The 18961-nt window shown below is 44.4% G+C and overlaps 1 protein-coding gene and 1 long non-coding RNA gene across 2 annotated transcripts; one reads left to right on the top strand and one right to left on the bottom strand.

Annotated features, from left to right (window-relative positions):
- The first annotated feature begins 8387 nt into the window (after positions 1 to 8387).
- LOC139027999 (uncharacterized) lies at positions 8388 to 11471 on the top strand. The gene is made up of 3 exons (XR_011480132.1): positions 8388 to 8457; positions 10771 to 10825; positions 11352 to 11471. It is a non-coding gene; the product is annotated as an uncharacterized lncRNA (long non-coding RNA).
- Positions 11472 to 16435: 4964 nt separating this feature from the next.
- Positions 16436 to 18654, bottom strand: LOC111966222 (proteasome subunit alpha type-7-B). The gene is made up of 7 exons (XM_023990688.2): positions 18337 to 18654; positions 18063 to 18189; positions 17665 to 17789; positions 17471 to 17593; positions 17198 to 17317; positions 17011 to 17073; positions 16436 to 16903 (listed from the first exon to the last, which is right to left on the bottom strand). Exons 1-7 carry the CDS (start codon positions 18430 to 18432, stop codon positions 16814 to 16816), a joined length of 744 nt encoding a protein of 247 aa, XP_023846456.1. The 5' UTR covers positions 18433 to 18654; the 3' UTR covers positions 16436 to 16813.
- Between the last annotated feature and the right edge of the window lie 307 nt (positions 18655 to 18961).

The following is an 18961-nucleotide window of genomic DNA, read 5'->3' as shown; positions in this document are numbered from 1 at the left end:
ATACATTGCCAACTCTCCCCTGGCATGAATGAAGCCACTGTCCGTGTGCCACTCCACTGGCACAGTTGAATGTTTCTCTCCAAGCACACTGATAGACTGTCAAGTTTCTCTCATTACTAGAGTCAATCACATAAACAAACACAATCACATTATTACACGTCAATGATGTACTCCTGCTCGGACTATTCGTAACTCTTTTGCAGTCATAAGAGCATGAAATCAGCAGGAGGCAAGGCAATTGATGTGCTCAAGCAGTGTCCGATTTATTTACAGGTCTTGGTATCCAATGGTTATAGCACCATATCGTACAAAATATACATGTAGATTGGACCAATATACACGGGCAATTGCCCCCAAAAATAGCTTCTGTATAGGCTTCACCTGTCCTATCCTGAGAAACCAAATCGAATTCAGTCTAACAGGACTCAAACAAGTAGGGCCTACGTAATGCACTTGGCGCCAGGACCATTACCCAATTGACAATTACAACCATATAAACTGGTTTCAACAATGTAAATGGAATGAAGTGGTCATCACATCTTAATCAGGGAACAGCAGGGGACATAGCTGTACATACAAATAGCAGATAGATTCCATTACAGCAGGTGCCATCATAGGTTTAGGCAACAAGTTTCGCAATGAAGTTGAACTCCGACATCTTTGAATTCACGAAAACGGACTGCGCATCTTGCCGATTTAACGCTTCTAAGTAGCCCAAAAAAACATTCCTGAATAAAGCCCTGATCATCTACATATTTGACGATAACTGACAACTGCAAGTAACTGCAAGCAGATAGGTCCCAGAGTGGTGGGGCAATTGCCCGGAGCTTTTCCTAATCTGGTAACCTAACCAGAAAAACTCGGGACCCTATGGGGTATGACAGTGATTGATCAGTTGTAAAAAGGTTTTATATGGGCTATGATGGGACCAGTTTATCTAATCAGTTCACATGGTTTAAAAATTTAAAAAAACGTTTTGAAAAAACTATTGACAGAGATTTAGGACGACCGGAACTCCGACTAAACCCGGGAAATATGAACAAAGGTTTGATTTGATTTAAATAAACATGAATACAAATAAACATGTAAACATGTATAGAAATGTATACATGTAGCAATAAACATTAAGGTAATGGAATGATGAAAGGCTAGCAATTATTGTAGTAGTAGAAGGAATCTAGATTTACCACATATGCATTTAAACGTGTGAAAGCAACAGCAAATATTTCAACAAGAGAAAAAAAGCCCTCTCCACTGGCAAGAGTTTGGAGCGCAAGTGAACCATCTTCGCCACAATAATATTTGATTTTAACAACAAATTCCAAATGCAAGCTTCATAAGTATATTATCAATATTAAGCAATTGTTARATATCAAAAGACCAGTAGACCTACGCTAATTGTTGCCCCAAATGCCGGTAAACTTGCAAAGTAAACAGTTAATATTCTTAATCACAATTCTTTTTTTGGTGCTGTATATTTATTTAGTATGGCAATACTCTCTCCCTACAATTTGTCATTTGCGCTACACCCGAATCTATCTATACGTTTACAGCAAATCAATAATCTGTTCGCAAACTCACCCTACCTGTGTTTATTGACAATTTGTTGGTCCAATCAGAGTGCCCGAGTGAGCGTTTCACTAGCCAATCTGGTTCAGTTTTTTTTTTTGCATGGGAGATGCTGCGGCTAATGTCTAGCTGCGTGTAGATTAATCCGCGTTGCCTGTGCCACAAAATGAGTGACAAATCATTACAGAACCTGGCCAGATAATTTCAAGTCATCAGTCTCAAGACAAAGTCGAGTCCCGAGTATTGAGGCTCCAAATTCAAGTCAAGTCTCAAGTTATTTTATTTTATATCAAGTCAGTCTCAAGTCATCGAATCCAAATCCTGTGAGTCGAGTCCACAACTCTTATTTTTTWATATTTTTTATTAACAAACAAATATTAACAACAAAAAAGAGGAATAGTCACATGCAAACAAGCATACATACTATTTACATCGCCAGGAATCACAAACAAACAAATCATATTCATAAATGAAACAACGAYTTTTAATTGCCTTTTTTGTTTTTCATTTTAGTTAAAGTAGTGCCATATTGTTTGAATTCATTTATAAAGTGAAAAAAGTTAGGTTTTGAATTCGACCATTTGCATTTGTGAATATGACATTTACCTAATATTATTAGCAGTTGAATCAAATATACTACATCTTTATCAATGTCAGAATTTCAAAATTTCATTGTATCAAAACCATTCAATTGTACAACCTATCCTGTTTTCTTTGTAACAACGTTCTGTACGTCAATCCAAAGAATTCTACTATAAATACAGGTAAAAAACAAATGAAATATGGTCTCCTTCTCCATTCCACAGAAATCACAATTATCGTCAATATTCAGCTTCAATTTTTTCCAAAACATGCAATTTCCAATTCCCAGAGTGAGGCCAATGATGAGAACAGGCCACCACCAAGGAGAAGACAAGGTGACCCTTCTCTCACAATTGAGGAGTGTCTGTTGAGCGGTTGTCTGGGAAAATGTCATTTGCTTTGGGGATGCATTTATGGCACTTTCACTGGGGATTTTTGCATTTTTGTCCTCCCCAGTTTTATCATACAAAAGCGGTGGGGTGTGCTTTAGGACCATGCGGACGCCTCTGTGCGGTTAGGCTGTTTGGAGAGTTCAGCCAGCTGGATTTAGAACCTCGCAATATCACAGAGTGGCCTGGCAGGCTGTGTGAAGGCTAACATCTTTAGCAATCTACACACAATACCCCATAATGACAAAGCAAAAACCCGGTTCAGAATTTTTTGCTAATTTATACAGAAAAAAKCTGGAAATATRACATTTACATAAGTATTCAGACCCTTTACTCAGTACTTTTATCARGACTCAGGATATGACCCAGATGCGGGCTCGGGGTRAGGGCAGGCAGAATGGTCAGAACCGGGAAAAACTATAAAARAGAACTAGAGAAACAGGAAGGCGGYAGAGAAGACAAGACYAACTGGCAACAGACAAACAGAGAACATAGGTWTYAATACACAGGGGATAATAGGAAGTTGGGTCACACCTGGAGAGGGATGGAGAGAAGCACAAAGAGGTGAAACAGATCAGGGTGTGACAGTACCCCCCCTRCCCTTCTTGAGACATCACCTGGCGTCCTACCTGGGCACATACCTMGAAACAGGAGACAAAGGACTGTGAGACATAGGTTTAATCCTAGACACWTGAAAAGTGGGATGTATACGGAGGCTACGGGGCAACAGAAGACAAACACCAGAGGGGCTAAGGATTTTGGAGATGGGGAAAGGGCCAATAAAACGTGGGGAKWGTTTGCGGGACTACCCMGAGGGGCAGATCCCGAGTAGACAGGATCTGCCCGAGACGATAACGGGGAGCCAGGGTCCGGTGGCGATCCACCTGTCGTCGATACCAGGAGGTGGTCTTGAGAAGAGCTGACCGGCGACAGCAGTGGACGAACATCTGGGCCAAGGGTATGCTGARCCCTTCCTCTTGCTCCGGGAAGAGCGGGGCTGATATCCCAGGGAGCCCTCAAAAGGRGAGAGACCAGTGGCTGAGCAAGGGAGGGTGTTGCGGGCYTACTCTAACCACACAAGCTGCTGGCTCCAGGTGGTAGGATGAGTGCAGCCGCGAGACAAGAGGTAGGGAGGATGGTCTCGGGGTCCGATGGTGCAGCAATGGGGCAATAGAGGCGTGACAGCGCATCCGGCTTCACAGTCTTGGACACTGGGCGGTACATTTAAATCAGGTGAATAGCAGGCTTGCCTGCAGTTGAGGCTTTTGGCGGTGTGGAGATATTCCAAGTTCTTGTGATCTGTCCATACTATGAATGGTTGTTCTGCCGCCTCTAACCAGTGCCTCGACTCCTTCAACGTCATCTTCACTGACAGAAGTTTTTTTTGGTTACCCATGTCGTAATTCCTTTCCGCGGGGTTGAGATGATGGGAGAGGAAAGAGCAAGGATGCAGCTTTTGGTCTTGGGCAGAATGCTGAGACAGGACAGCCCCCACTCCAACGTCCGAGGCGTTGACCTCCACCACGAACTGCCGGGATAGATCTGGATGGATTAGTATGGGAGTGGTAGTGAATTGGTGTTTGAGGTCCATGAACGCCTGGTCTGCAGCTGGAGATCACGTAAACGGGACCTTGGGAGAGGTGAGTGCTGACAGGGGGGAAGTCCGGGTGCTGTAGCCCCGGATAAACCGGCGGTAGAAATTGGCGGAAGCGTTGCAGCTGCACTCTGGAGGTGGGTTGCGGCCAATCCACCACCGCTCTCACCTTTTCAGGAACCATCTGGATATTGCCTGCGGCTATGATGTACCCCAGGAAGGAGATGGTGGAGCGATGGAATTCGCATTTTACCATTTTGACGTACAGCTGGTTCTCCAGAAGACGCTGGAGGATTTGTCTGACATGGAGGACATGTTCTTGAGCCAAGTGGGAAAACACAAGGATGTCATCAAGGTAGACAAATACAAACCGGTTCAACATGTTCCGGAGAACATCGTTTACCAGGGCCTGGAACACAGGAGGTGTGTTGGTCAGTCTGAACGGCATCACCAGGTATTCTTATTGCCCGCTAGCCGCGTTAAAGGTCTTCCACTCATCCCCTTCCCGGATCCGTACCAGATGGTAGGCGTTCCAGAGGTTCAACTCGTAGAAGATGGTAGCCCCCTGGAGAGGCTCAAAAGACAAGGTGATGAGTGCAAGCGGGTAATGGTTTTTAACCGTGATGTTATTCAGGTAGTCGATACATGGACACGGGGTTTTGTCCTTCTTTTCCAAAAAGAAGAACCCTGCGGGGGAGGCGACGGATACCCCCTGCAGCCAGGGAGTCCTCAATATATGTCTCCATCAATACCTACCTGACAGGGAATAAAGCCGCCCGAGGCGGTGTAGTGCCCTGGAAAAGTTTGATGGCGCAGTCATAGGGCCAATGCGGAGGAAGCGCAGTGGCACGGGCATTCTGAAAACCTTGCTACTCCGCGGGAACAGCGGGTAGGTCCGGGGCTTTCTGGGGCTTTTCTCAAGCCCGCAGGAAGACGTCCCGGGGCAGGCAGTGCCGACTTCAGCCAATGACCATGGCAAAATGGGCTCCAACCCAGGATAGAACTAGTAGCCCAGTCGATCAGGGGATTGTGCCTCTGGAGCCAGGAAAAGCCTAAAACCACGGGTGCTTGAGGGGATTCGATGAGCAGGAACTGCATAAACTCACTGTGATTACCCGACACTCTCAGGTTAATGGAACACGTGGTGTGGGTGACTCTGCCAATATAGCGCCCTCCAACGCTCTGACATCCATGGGAATGGAGGGCGGTTGTGTGGGGATTCCCATCTCCGAAACCAGGTTAGTGTCCATAAAGCTTTCATCGGCCCAAGAGTCTATGAGCACCCGGAGAGATTTGGACCGGTCACCCCACAACAGGGTAGCATGGAGAGGGGTACGAGCAATGGAAGATGGTAAAAGTCTCCGTACGGCTCACCAGGGTACTTGTACTAGTACCTCCTTGATGAGCCTGGTTCTTTAATGGAAATGGAAGATAAAACATTTCTCGTAGCTCCACAATACAGACAGCTCTGGGTGTTAAGTCTGCATAAGAGCTCAGCAGGAGACAATCTAGCCCTGCCCAGTTGCATGCGCTCCAGAGGAGATGACTTGACTGCCCTCGGTGACCTCCGAGAGACTTCGGCCAATGTCGGATCCACTCGGAAATGTGGGCTTCGGGGTTTTCCGGGATTCCTCGGAGGCGTGGTGGAAATCAAGGATGAGCGTCGGCGACAGGGAAAAGACTCATTCTCCCTCTTGTGTTTCCGTAGCTGCCCATCGATCCGGATGGTCAAGGCTATGAGGGAGTTGAGGTCCAGAGGCAGCTCCCGGGCTGCGAGCTCGTCTTTAAATCACCTCCGACAACCCGTGAAATAACGCGTTGAATAGGGCTTCCGGGTTCTAGGCACTGTCAGCAGCCAATGTGCGAAAATACACCGTGTAGTCTGCCACACTACAGGAATCCTGACGTAGTTGGAGCAGCTTACTTGCTGCCTCTCTCCCGGACAACGGAGAATCGAACACTTTCTGTACCTCCGCCACGAACTCCTCCAATCTAAGGCAAATGGTGGATTGTTGCTCCCACACCGCCATAGCCCATTCAAGAGCCCTCCCGGACATCAGCGTTATCACGTACGCTATCCTCGAGCGATCCGAGGAAAATTAAGAGGGCTGCAGCTCAAAGATGAGAAGAGAAGAGAAACGCCCGGCAGGATCCGGGATCTCCAGCGTAGCGCTCCGGAGGAGGTAAGCGGGGTTCTTGGGAAGCCGGGGTAGATTGGGGAGAAACACCGCTGGTAGCGGGGTAATTGACACTCTGGGGGTTACTGTAGTGGCGGCCTGCCTCACAGACAATCCGCGGAATTGCTCCGGCAATGTGTTGAAGGCACGGTCCTGGCATTACACTAAGGTCTGGAATCCTTCCATAAGACCTTGAAGTAACTCCTTGTGTCTTCCAATGGTGGCTCCCGGGAGGAGACGGCGTTGTGGAGCTTGTCCGAGTCTGCTGGCTCAGTCATGGCCAGTTCGTGCTATTACGACTCAGGATATGACCCAGATGCAGACACGGGAGGCGGATAGTACAGTTCACAGATGATTTATTAGAAACACATTGCAGGCAAAGGGCAGGTTGAGGGCAGGAAGATGTTCGTGATCAGGTCAGAGTCAGGCAGGTACAGGACAGCAGGCGGGCTCTGGGTCAGGGCAGGCAGAATGGTCAGAAACCGGGAAAAACTATAGAAGAGGACGAGAGAAACAGGAAGGTGGGAGAGAACGCTGGTGAGACCTGACAAGACAAGACAAACCTGCAACAGACAAACAGAGAACACACAGGGGATAACAGGAAGATGGGTGATCCCTGGAGGGGGTGGGGAAAAGCACAAAGACAGGTGAAACAGATCAGGGTGTGACAACTTTGTTGAAGCACCTTTGGCAGAGATTACAGCCTCGACTCTTCTTGGGTATGATGCTACAAGCTCGGTTCACCTGTATTTGGGGAGTGTCTCCCATTCTTCTCTGCTTCTCTCCTCTCAAGCTCTGTCAGGTTGGATGGGGAGTGTCGCTGCACAGCTATTTGCAGGTCTCTCCAGAGATGTTAGATCGGGTTCAAGTCCGGGCTCTGGCTGGGCCACTCAAGGACATTCAGAGACTTGTCCTGAAGCCACTCCTCTTTGTCGTGGCTGTGTGCCTAGGGTCGTTGTCCTGTTGGAAGGTGAACCTTCACCCCAGTCTGAGGTCCTGGGCGCTCTGAAGCAGGTTTTCATCAAGGATCTCTCTGTACTTTTCTCCATTCATCTTTCCCTCGATTCTGACTAGTCTCCCAGTCCATGCTGCTGAAAAACATCCCCACAGCATGATGCTGCCACCACCATGCTTCATCGTAGGGATGCTGCCAGGTTTCCTCCAGACGTGATGCTTGGCATTCAGGCCAAAGAGTTCAATCTTCATTTCATCAGACCAGAGAATCTTGTTTCTCATGGTCAAAGTGTCTTTTAGGTGCCTTTTGGCAAACTCCAAGTGGGCTGTCATGTGCCTTTTACTGAGGAGTGGCTTCCGTCTGGTTACTCTACCATAAAGTCCTGATTGGTGGAGTGCTGCAGACATGGACCAAGGCCCTTCTCCCATKTCCACAGAGGGACTCTGGAGCTCTGTCATCGGTTTCTTGGTCACCTCCCTGACCAAGGCCCTTCTACCGCGATTGCTCAGTTTGGCCGGGCGGACAGCTCTAGGAAGAGTCCTGGTGGTTACAAACTCGGGGACCTTCAATGCTACAGAAATATGAATGAATTAGTTACGCTAGCTAGTGCCTACCATAGCCAGGTCAGCCCTAGCCTTTTGCTTTGTCATTATGGGGTATTGTGTGTAGATTGATGAGGGGGAAAAAACTATTTAATCAATTCAATTTTACAATAATAAATATAATGTAACAAAATGTGGAAAATGTCAAGGGGTCTGAATACTTTCCGAATGCACGGTATATAGCCTACTCTATTTCAATGAGACCACACATACTAGGCGCACTTGAACTCTCACGCCCAACTAGGAGAGGTAGGCTATTTCTGAATGTGAATAATGCGGAAAATATGTGATTTTAATACTGTGCTAGGCTAACGCATACAAAGCAGAAAGAGGACTGTTTCCAAATAATCTGTGGGACAACAAAAATATTTTCATACCAAAGTCGTCTGACCGACTGCAGCATGAAAAATGCAGACCACCACAATGATCTCTGTTGGGACCCGCAGGTCCTGCAGGCATCCCGGGGGAATGCAACCCTCTAGTGCATAGTTAGTTCACAACACTGCTCATCATTTCTTAGCAGGATCAGATGGTGACAGGGGTCCCAGCAGGGTAAGACATCCAGGGAAGACCAGTCTACGGAGCTCAGGTGAATTTTGGAGTATATTAACAATATCAGTAAATTATATAAAGTTCCATCTTGGATTGATGGGTAGACCTACAGTAGCTTCAGGACAGCAGTTTACGCTTAAAGCTACACTGTAAGACTTTTCTGTAATTTTTAACAGTACAACACTGTAGAGTGCATAGTAAAATACCTTAAATGTGTTTTACAGTAATAATGCTGCAGATTGCACTGCATTATTGGTAAAATGCTGAAAAATACTGTTATTAACTGTAATTGTAAGCATCCTGTAAAAATTACTCTAACTTACTATATTTCTTTACAGTAGTACCCGAACACTGCTGTAGTTGGTGGCGCCAAATGTCTGTGGTGTGTGAGAAAGAGAGCTGTATCTCATAGTTGAAACCAGGACTGTTCTCAGGGCAGGTCTGTCGGTTTTGACCATCTGAAGTTGCTTTTCTTAGCAGGTTYTAAGAATTGATGCAGCAGGTTAGGATAATTAGGTAAAGGTTAGGGAAAGCTAAAATTTGAACAATGTCCCCGACGCAACTCGAACCTATCTACAACCAGGCCTGCGCTGAGAACAGACTTGATTTCCACTAATGCTCCACGCCAAACGGTCTGTGAMGGAAGACTCATGAGAAAATAAGATTTCTGTTTTACTCGAGATATTTTATTTTGTATTTTCGTGGAAAAGTCGCCTAAATATTTTTGAGCAGCTGCTAGGTATGTACTAATTCCATATACTATATACTTCTATATACCTACTGCCGGTTTTCTTAACTAAGCTACTAACTATTGTTGGATTCGGGGTGAAACTTTGAACATTACTATACTAGAGACATTGTTATACTCAGAAGCATAGTATATAAAGGAGTGAGAGAGACTGGTTTTCACATCAGAAGTTAATAGTATCTGTAGGAGACAGATGGCTGTGGAATGTGTTAGGTGAGACGGGTGGAGATCTTTGGATTGGGCCTCAAGGGGGTTGAGGTCAGGTCAGTTTCCCTTATTAAGGGAGAAACGATGGTTTATTATCCTATCACCTGGTCTTCCTGTCGGACCATAAAAGATGTAAGGATTGGAGAGAAGCAGGAGTGTCTAAATTGGAGTATATATACTTGTGGTGGTGGAAACATGTGATGTCTGAATCCAGCTGTCACGCCCTGACCATAGTTCTGCTTTGTATGTGTATATGTTTTGTTTGGTCAGGGTGTGATCTGAGTGGGCATTCTATGTTGTATGTCTAGTTTGTCTGTTTCTGTGTTTGGCCTGATATGGTTCTCAATCAGAGGCAGGTGTTAGTTGTTGTCTCTGATTGGGAACCATATTTAGGTAYCCTGTTTTGTCATTGTGGGTTGTGGGTGATTGTCTATGTGTAGTGTTTGTGMCAGCACGATTGTTCATTAGTTTCACGGTTGTCACTTTGTTGTTTTTGTAGTGTTCAGTTTTTCCATTAAAATGACGAACAKTTACCACGCTGCGTATTGGTCCTCCGATCCTTCTCGCTTCTCCTCGTCAGATGAGGAGGACGAAGACAGCCGTGACACCAGCTCTATCGACCCTTTGGGAAGAATTAAACTTGGTTAAACTTTTCTAATCTCTGCGAGTTATTTACTCTGAAAATTTGAACCTAACACTAGCTAGCTAACGTTAGCTTGTTTGGATTGTGTTAGCTAACAGTYTAGCCAAGTTGACATGTCYGTCTGTTGCMTTGATCTTTCTTGCTGGTAAAATAATCAGTGATATTGTAGCTATAGAGCAAATAATTTGAGTATTAACAACGTGCAGAAATCCATGTGTGTGTTTCTTTGGATAGGCTACTTAACCGGTGGGTGTATGACATGGGTGACATGTGCTAATGCTATGGTATTAGTGGCAAAGTGGTCGTAGACTTCACCGGACAAAAATACAGTTTGTCTAGGGAGGGAGCGAGAGTTTAGCTATGTCGAATACACCTGTAGTTTGTCAGCAGGCACGGACCGACATTTTGTCTTGGGATGTATACTCTTTGGGTGATTCTGCAGTTGGAATGAGATGATTGGAAGCTCTCAGATGAAAGGGGAATGGTGCTTGCTAACGTTAGCTATAGCTCAGAGATGGCGAACTCCATTGGACACCTTTCTCTAAATATCTCTGGTTAACGCTAGCTCTATTCAGTCTCGGGGTGTGTGTGATTTAGCAAAAGTCTGGTGGAATATTCCCCCTATGCTTTTGTTATCCTTATGCTTTTGTTACCCTTAGTCCATTACATTAATTAATTCAGCAACAACAGGCACAGACTGATGTTTTTCCCTGCAGGATATTAAAGTTATCTTTTATTTTCGTTTTCTTCAGATTGTGTGGTTAGCTTGCTGCATTATTCACGGTGATGGTCGTGGCATTTTCCCGCGTGAGTTGAATTTTCCTCGTGCTTTTGCTAATCTTTCAGAAGTGATCCTTATCTAACAATTAATTAGGCAACGTTAAATGAATGATTTCTGAAACATCAGTCACAGACTGATATTTTATTTAGCCTTGTAGTCTGTAATAAATAAAAAAAATGTGTGGTTGCATGGTAACGTATAGCTTGATAGCTCTTTTGGTGTGTGCATGCAATTTGGTGGCTGGGGGTCGTGTCATTTTCATATTGCAGGCTGGCTGGTAGCTGGAAGTAGCTTTATTGGGAATGTACAGGTGTAAATCCTGCAATTTCTGTTTCCTAAATATTAAAGCATTCATTACACATAGAAATGTGGCGAACTACAGTTTTGCTTGTGGGGTAGAGTGCCCTTGCACCTAAGCATCACTACTTGTTACATTACCTCATCCTACAATTTGAGCGACTCATTCGTTTGAGAGCAACCACTCCTACTTCAAGGAGTGTTATTTTTTCAATGTCTCAACTGATTTAATATATTCTATGTTGGATTGTGCAGGTTCCTGGTTCGAATAAACCCTGAAGGAACCAAATGCACAGCGAACGCAGGAGTGAGCCGCAAGACCATATGTTACACGCTTTCTCGCAGACCTGAAGGAGTTTGAGTGGAAAAACTCCAACATGTAAGTACACACACACACACCTGATGAATACAAACTTTATTTGTCAGTTGTCATCTGCCTTTTTACCCATCGAGTAATAGTAGTAGTGTTGATAGTAGTAGTGATAGCAATAGTAGTAGTATTGATAGTAGTAGTGATAGTAATAGCAATCTCTCCTAGTTGACGTATCAGAGCTAAGGAGGATCAGAGTTTCAAAGATTGGGGTGATAATCTGCACGCCACCGAGATTTATTCGAGACTTGTTTGCATCTCTCATTCTCTCAGAAATCCTGCCATGCGGGTTGGGTCAGCAAATTATCTGCTTGCGCCATCCCGGAGCCTGGGTTGGCTTGCGGTAGCGTGCTTCTAGCCCTGCTCGCTCCTCTCTATCCATCCTTCTCTCTCAGACCCTTTCTCTCTCGATCTCTCTCTCTGGTTTCTCTCTCAAAGACAGGCAGGCAAGCAGTTCTTGTTGTAGTTTTTTGTAAAAATGTCTCCCTGTTCAACTGTTGTTTTCCTATTTTTCATTGATCTGTTTAGATGTAGTTTTTTTCTTACATAATCCTGTATTTTCAAGAATGACCTATTCTGTTGTCTTGGTTTGTGTATGGTGAAATACATGATTGGCCAGTATTTGTCAATGTTCTTATCACTGTATCTCTCTCTGTTGCTCTCTCCCTCCCCTACTATCTGGAGTTGTACTGTTGCTCTTTTCAAATGTTGTTCTTTGTGGTTAAAGTGAAATTCGTTATGAATATGAATAAATATATATATTTGTACACATATTGTTTTTCTTACAATATTACATTTCAGGGAGCTGTCTTTTAAAGACAACCTGCAATGCTGCTTAGTACTGTAAATTAATTGTATATTACTGCACCACAGTTGCCAGTTTAATACTGCAATTTTGCTTCACAGCAGGGATGCTGTTGTCACGACTTCCGCCGAAGTTGGTCCCTCTCCTTGTTCGGGCGGCGTTCGGCGGTCGACGTCACCGACCTTCTAGCCATCGCCGATCCACTTTTCATTGTCCATTGGTTTTGTCTTCCATCACACCTGGTTCCAATTCCATCGATTACATGTTGTGTATTTAACCCTCTGTTCCCCCCCATGTCCATGTCCTTGTCGGTAATTGTTTATTGTAGTGCTTGTGCACGGTATGCTGGTATTGACCGGGTTTTGTTTGACCCATTTCATGTATTGTTCTGTTGACGGTGGTTTATGTTTATTAAACGACACCGTTGTAAATCAGTTTTCGCTCTCCTGCGCCTGACTTCTCTGCCGCCAGTACGCACCTCATTACAGCTGTAATATAGTTTACAGCATGAATTTCCTTGCTGTAAAACATTACAGCATCCCTGCAGTAAATTTATAGCAAGGATGCTGTAATATGTAACATCATCCATACAGCATCCCTGTTGCTGTAATAAATATTGTTACTTCAACACAGTTGCATTTGGGTTTTACCTGAAACGTGATAGTATGAACTGGCCATGACTGACCCAGCAGACTTGGACCAGCTCCGCAACGCCATCTCCTCCCAAGGAGCCATCATTAGTAGACACAAGGAGTTGCTTCGCGGTCTGAAGGAAGGGTTCAAGGACGTGGCCGAACGTCACGACCTAGCGTTGGACGCATTGCGGGAGTAATTCCGTGGGTTGCCTACCAAGCAGTCTACCACGACGGTAACCTCCCAGCCCCTCAGTAACCCGGCTGGTAGCAGCGCCATCACCCCGGTTTCCCGGGAACCCCGCTTACCCCCCCCGGAGCACTACGATGGAGATTCCAGAACGCGCCGGGCCTTTCTCTCCCAGTGCTCCCTCGTTTTCTAAATGCAGACTGCATTTGGGTCTTACCTGAAACGTGATATATAACGTATATGAGGTGTTTGCTTCCAAACCTTTCCCTTGGAAATAAAACAAATGTAAGGTGGGAACAGGGAAGGAAATTGTGTTGGGAGAGAGTTGAGTTATTGACTAGACTGGTAGGGGTCAGGCGTGCAGGTGGCTCAGGCTGGCAGGTTGGTCTGGCTGAAATTTGATGCAGATGAAACCAAATTGGCACCCCTGATTTGTAGTATTAACCCTTTGATGGAGAATTTCTCATACCTAGAATGAAGGACTTATCAAACTCTTTCCATTTTGTCCCGTAGTAGCCCGTAGGCCCAGCTCCTTGTGGAGGACTCGAAGACCTTCACCCTCAAGTTTGAGTCGGACTTTGACTTTGATTCTGCAAATCCAATGTTCGACAAGGAAGTGCTGGAGAGGGAGATGTAGGACAAGTTGAACATCAAAGGTTAGTTGCATTATACTCACCACATATCCGTCGACAGGTGGGCTTTGTGCTATAGTTGCAGGAACATGGCAATTCGACCATGACTGTGATCATTCATTAAGAACGATGATGATTTGGCCATCATTGATTGGTGAAATTATTGCAAAAAGGGGATTTTTCTATCTCTGACAGAAATGGTTCCTCTCATTTGTGTCTTTAGTATCATCTGCAAGCTTTTCAAAGTCATGGTTAGTCACTGTTTTCATCCATTCTAGCCTCTTCACCATCTCTAGAAGCCAATGATGAAGAAACCAGGAGTAGTGAGAAGACGGTGGAGAATTCATTTGGGCCTAAGTGCTACTATGACAAGGCCAAACCCTCCTTTGATATCTCATCAGGCCATGAATCCAGGTGAATTTGTGTTTAATTCACGCTGGTTTACAATCATTTGTTTAAATGTGCTCTAAACGTCTGAATGTGCTCCGCCTATTATGCTGTCTGAGTCAATTTCATGACTGTCACATTTTTCAAAGATCTGACCACGTGCTTGTCTGATCACATTCTGTAACTCTCTAACCCAGACACACTATCTGGGCAGAGAGGAAGCTGAAGGTTGAGACCTTCGGGTTTTATGGCCGCCTCCTGATGGGCCGTGGGGGCTACCGCTGGCTGGAGAAGGCGGGGGTCTGCACAGCGCCGGCCCTCCCAGAGAGCCAGGAGTGGGAGGCTATGAGGTTCAAGGGTCAGGTGAGTAAGGGTGTGTGCGTGTTTATTCAAAAGCGTGGGTATATATACAGTAACTTGTGATTGTGAGTCTAAAATCCAGGCGTTTCCTTTTACCCTGCAGGCCTCATCTGGATCTTGGGTTAACTTGTTATGTACACTACCTGTCAAGTTTTAGAACACCTACCAATTCAAGGGTTTTTCTTTATTTTACTATTTTCTACATTGAAAAAATAAAGGTGTTTGAGCCAATCAGTTGTGTTGTGACAAGGTAGGGGTGGTATACAGAATATAGCCCTATTTGGTAAAAGACCAAGTCCATATTATGGCAAGAACAGTTCAAATAAGCAAAGAGAAACGACAGTCCATCATTACTTTAAGACATGAAGAACTTTGAAAGCTTCAAGTGCAGTCGCAAAAACCATCAAGCGGTATGATGAAACTGGCTGACATGAGGACCTCCACAGGAAAGGAAGACCCAGAGTTACCTCTGCTACAGAGGAGAAGTTCATTAGAGGTACCAGCCTCAGAAATTGCAGACCAAATATATGCTGCACAGAGTTCAAGTAACAGACACATCTCAACCTCAAATGTTCAGAGGAGACTGCATGAATAAGGCCAAGGTCGAATTGCTGCAAAGAAACCACTACTAAAGGGCACCAATAAGAATAAGAGACTTGCTTGGGCCAAGAAGCACAAGCAATGGACATTAGGATCGGTGGAAATTTGTCCTTTGGTCTGGAGTCCAAAGTGGAGATTTTTGGTTCCAAACGCTGTCTTTTTGTGAGACGCGGTGTGGGTGAACGGATGATCTCCACATGTGTATTTCCCACCCTAAAGCATGAAGGAGGAAGTGTTATGGTGTGGGGGTGCTTTGCTGGTGACACCGTCTGTGATTTATTTAGAATTCAAGGAACACTTAACCAGTATGGCTACCACAGCATTCTGCAGCGATACGCCATCCCATCTGGTTTGCGCTTAGTGGGACTATTGTTTGTTTTTCAACAGGACAATGACCAAACACACCTCCAGGCTGTGTAAGGACTATTTTACCAAGAAGAAGAGTGATGGAGTGCTGCATCAGATGACCTTGCCTCCACAATCCCCCTACCTCAACCAAATTGGGATGGTTTGGGATGAGTAGGGCCGCAGAGTGAAGGAAAAGCAGCCAACAAGTGCTCAGCATATGTGGGAACTCCTTCAAGACTGTTGGAAAAGCATTCCAGGCGAAGCTGGTTGAGAGAATGCCAAGAGTGGGCAAAGCTGTCATCAAGGCAAAGGGTTGCTATTTGAAGAATCTCAAATATAAAATACATTTTGATTTGTTTAACACTTTTTTTGGTTACTACAGCACATGATTCCATGTGTTATTTCATAGTTTGATGTCTTCACTATTATTCTACAATGTAGAAAATAGTAAAATAAAGAAAAATCCTTGAATGAGTAGGTGTTCTAAAACTTTTGACCGGTAGTGTATATATTATTTTGTTTTTGTACTTAACCAAAATATTACATTTTGTATTCCATTATTGTTCTCGCCATCATGAGGTGTTTTGTAATGAAGAAACATTGAGAATTTATTTTCACTCTCAGGTGCCCCACAACTGAATAAGTATATGATAAGTGCTTTATATATATTTTTTGCCTGTGCTTTTCAACCTCTGCTGTATTCTGATAAATAGCTAGATGACATGCATACTTCCTAAACTATTCAAGGGATCAATTTGAAGATGAAACTGAGGGGAAAATACCTTCAGGTAATTTTTGTGTTCCAGTTAATGTAAATATGACTTATTAATATACTTATAAATAACTTAATTACAGACCAAATGTCTGCCAGAACTAATGAATTTCCATGTATTGGTTGGTTTTCTATCATTTTGAGCACAAGTGATGTTACATTGTTACAAATCTAACAAAGATGGGAAATTGCTGATTCACTTGTTCTTGTCAATTGTCTCTATTCAATGACAGTAACTGAACGTTGTGGTTTTAAATACAGATATTTATTCATTGCAAGAATAAGGTGAAGTCTTAAGTTTTCATATGGTCGATTCTCCATCCATTTCATTGGGACTCCCAGGATGGGAGTAGTTTTGTTTTAGCCCAACACTAGTCTCGGCACCCAGAACAGTCTCTCCCAGCACTACCATAGCCTACCTGAGTCAGCCAAACAAGAGCCCGGGGATTAGTCAAAACAAGTGTGGTAGTACTGGGCCAGAACAAAAATATGCACTCATTAGGAGTCCCTCCAGCATTGGATAGAGAAACGATGAGATAATTCATGTAAACAATGAGATTCCAGATGCAATATTGAAGATGGATGAAGGCATGTTTGGTCATGACTTCAATCACAAAGTGTTCATGTTTTCTTATTCTTTTGTTTCTCTGCGTCCTCTTTTTCCTTTTCAATCGCCGTGACGTATTCCTCGATTTCCTCTTGGACCAGAATCTATWTACAGTGGGAAAGAGGTCGTTAAGGGGAGCATTTTAAGTTGCCTCATTACACAGGTGAGATCCTCTGACGGATTTGCGCAGGTGTCACGATTTCAAACGGACCTTCATCGATTCGTCCCGCTTCATAATGGCCAACTCAATGTTCTTTCCCCCTGACTGGACAACCTGTGAACACATGGAGCAAACCTTGAGACAGGAATATCTGAGATTTCAATCCTTAATAGCAGGTGCTCGTGCAATGTCGTTGCTGCCAATCAAAAGTTTGGATCTAGACTGGCATAAACCTCACCTCAAGTAGCGCTCTGACGGCCAGTTTAATGGCGTCTGTATCGGACTCCATATGCTCCTCTTTATAGTTCTTCTCTAGAAACTCACGTACAGTCTTGGCAGATCTTCCAATGGCATTTGCCTATGTACACAACCACATTTAGGTTTTCACATTCTGCTCATATTTAATCGCATTGCAACTTGAGGTACATTGGGTAATTCATTGGGGATGATGACAAACCTGTCAAAGCACCTTTAAATGATTCAGATGTATGGGTCAGAATTACACCCCTACCTTCCAGGCATGATATGTTCCTGAAGGGTCAGTTTGGTACAGATGGGGTGTTCCATCGAAATCAAACCCCACAATGAGGGAGGAGATGCCAAAGGGCCTTCGCCCATTGCTTTGGGTGTAGCGCTGAAAGTGGGAATATGTAGAGATGATATATCTGCAGATGTGTATTGAACTGTAGTGTGTGTGTGTGGTACCTGTTTGATGCTGGAGATGAAGCGTGTGATGTACTCCACAGTCACAGGGTCTTCCACTGTTAGCCTGTGACTCTGACACTCCACCCGAGCCCTGTTAACAACGATCCTGGCATCTGCTGTCAACCCTGCAGGCCATGGGATAAGGAGATAAACTATGTCACACCAATTAAGCACCTCACCCAACAAGATGAACAAACAATCAAATTGCTCAATTTCAGCAGTAAAATTCAATGCATCATTCAAAGTAGGCCTACATGATCAAATGTTGACGACATAAATTATACCATGCTAATTACATATTCGCAATCAACCACTTCACACCATCTGTGGCTTGGGTGTGTCTTATTGGTCCTATGTTGGTCGTCTTGCCTTATTGGTCATGTCCTACGGTAAGTTACCTGCAAAGGCCATGAAGACGTTGTCATCCAAGGCGCAGATTTTGCGCACTGTTCTGTCATCTTGGAGCTTGGCGACGGTTCTCTTCTCCACTCCTAGCACAACGACGTTTTTTCCTCGCACTCCAACCTGTAAATGAATTAGGCCCAAGTGATAGTTGCGCCCGTTGTAGCACAATTCGGGTCTGCTTCTATTGATAGGCTACATTTTGCATCGGCACAGTCCAATTGTTTTGACCTCAATCAACATTGACAGATATGAGATAGGACTACTTACAGCGGTTGAACCTTTTTTGACCGCCTCCTGTGCGTATTCCACCTGGAATAAGTGGCCATCAGGTGAGAACACTGTGATTGCACGATCGTAGCTCATCTTCCAAACACTTCAGTAAAGAAAAGCTGATTTCTGTGTCTCCTCGACTTGCCGACGCTCTTGAACAAAAGTGAAAGTAATCCGACTGAATGAAACAGCAAATTCAAGTTGAACACAGCGCCTCATCCGGAGTGTGCAACGGCCTTGATTTATTGCGGCCATCGTTGGTTTACGTTGGCGAGCGAGCGCATTGGATGTCGTGAATCAAAGAACACCCCTACTACTGTGAGAAATTATACTGTAGCCTATAGCTGACTGCATGGGTTATACCAACACATTACTGAGTGAGTCTCGAAAAAGACGATATTTTCATAGACATGATGGAATTCTGATCAACTCTCAATCTTAACAACAGAACCAAATGTAGAGTATCAATTTGCACCCAGGGGAATAGTGGTGTACTGTACTTAGAATGTATTTTCATTTCGGAGCAATCCAGGGGTTCACACACCCCTATTCTTTTCGGAACATGGAAAACCTAACTATGTTATACTGCACGCAAGATAATAGGCAAAATATTAGAATAAAA

The sequence above is a fragment of the Salvelinus sp. IW2-2015 genome, linkage group LG7, assembly GCF_002910315.2.
Source record: "Salvelinus sp. IW2-2015 linkage group LG7, ASM291031v2, whole genome shotgun sequence".
NCBI lineage: Eukaryota > Metazoa > Chordata > Actinopteri > Salmoniformes > Salmonidae > Salvelinus > Salvelinus sp. IW2-2015.
This window is presented reverse-complemented; position numbering and strand designations above follow the sequence as displayed.

Bases quoted from the DNA above. Each gene is read 5' to 3' on its own strand.
- LOC111966222 (XM_023990688.2), bottom strand. From the start codon at position 18,432: ATGAGCTACGATCGTGCAATCACAGTGTTCTCACCTGATGGCCACTTA. The intron at 18,190-18,336 runs GTAAGTAGTCCT...ATTCATTTACAG, and splicing joins TCAAAAAAGGTTCAACCGCT to GTTGGAGTGCGAGGAAAAAA. The intron at 17,594-17,664 runs GTACCACACACA...TCCCACTTTCAG, and splicing joins TCATCTCCAGCATCAAACAG to CGCTACACCCAAAGCAATGG.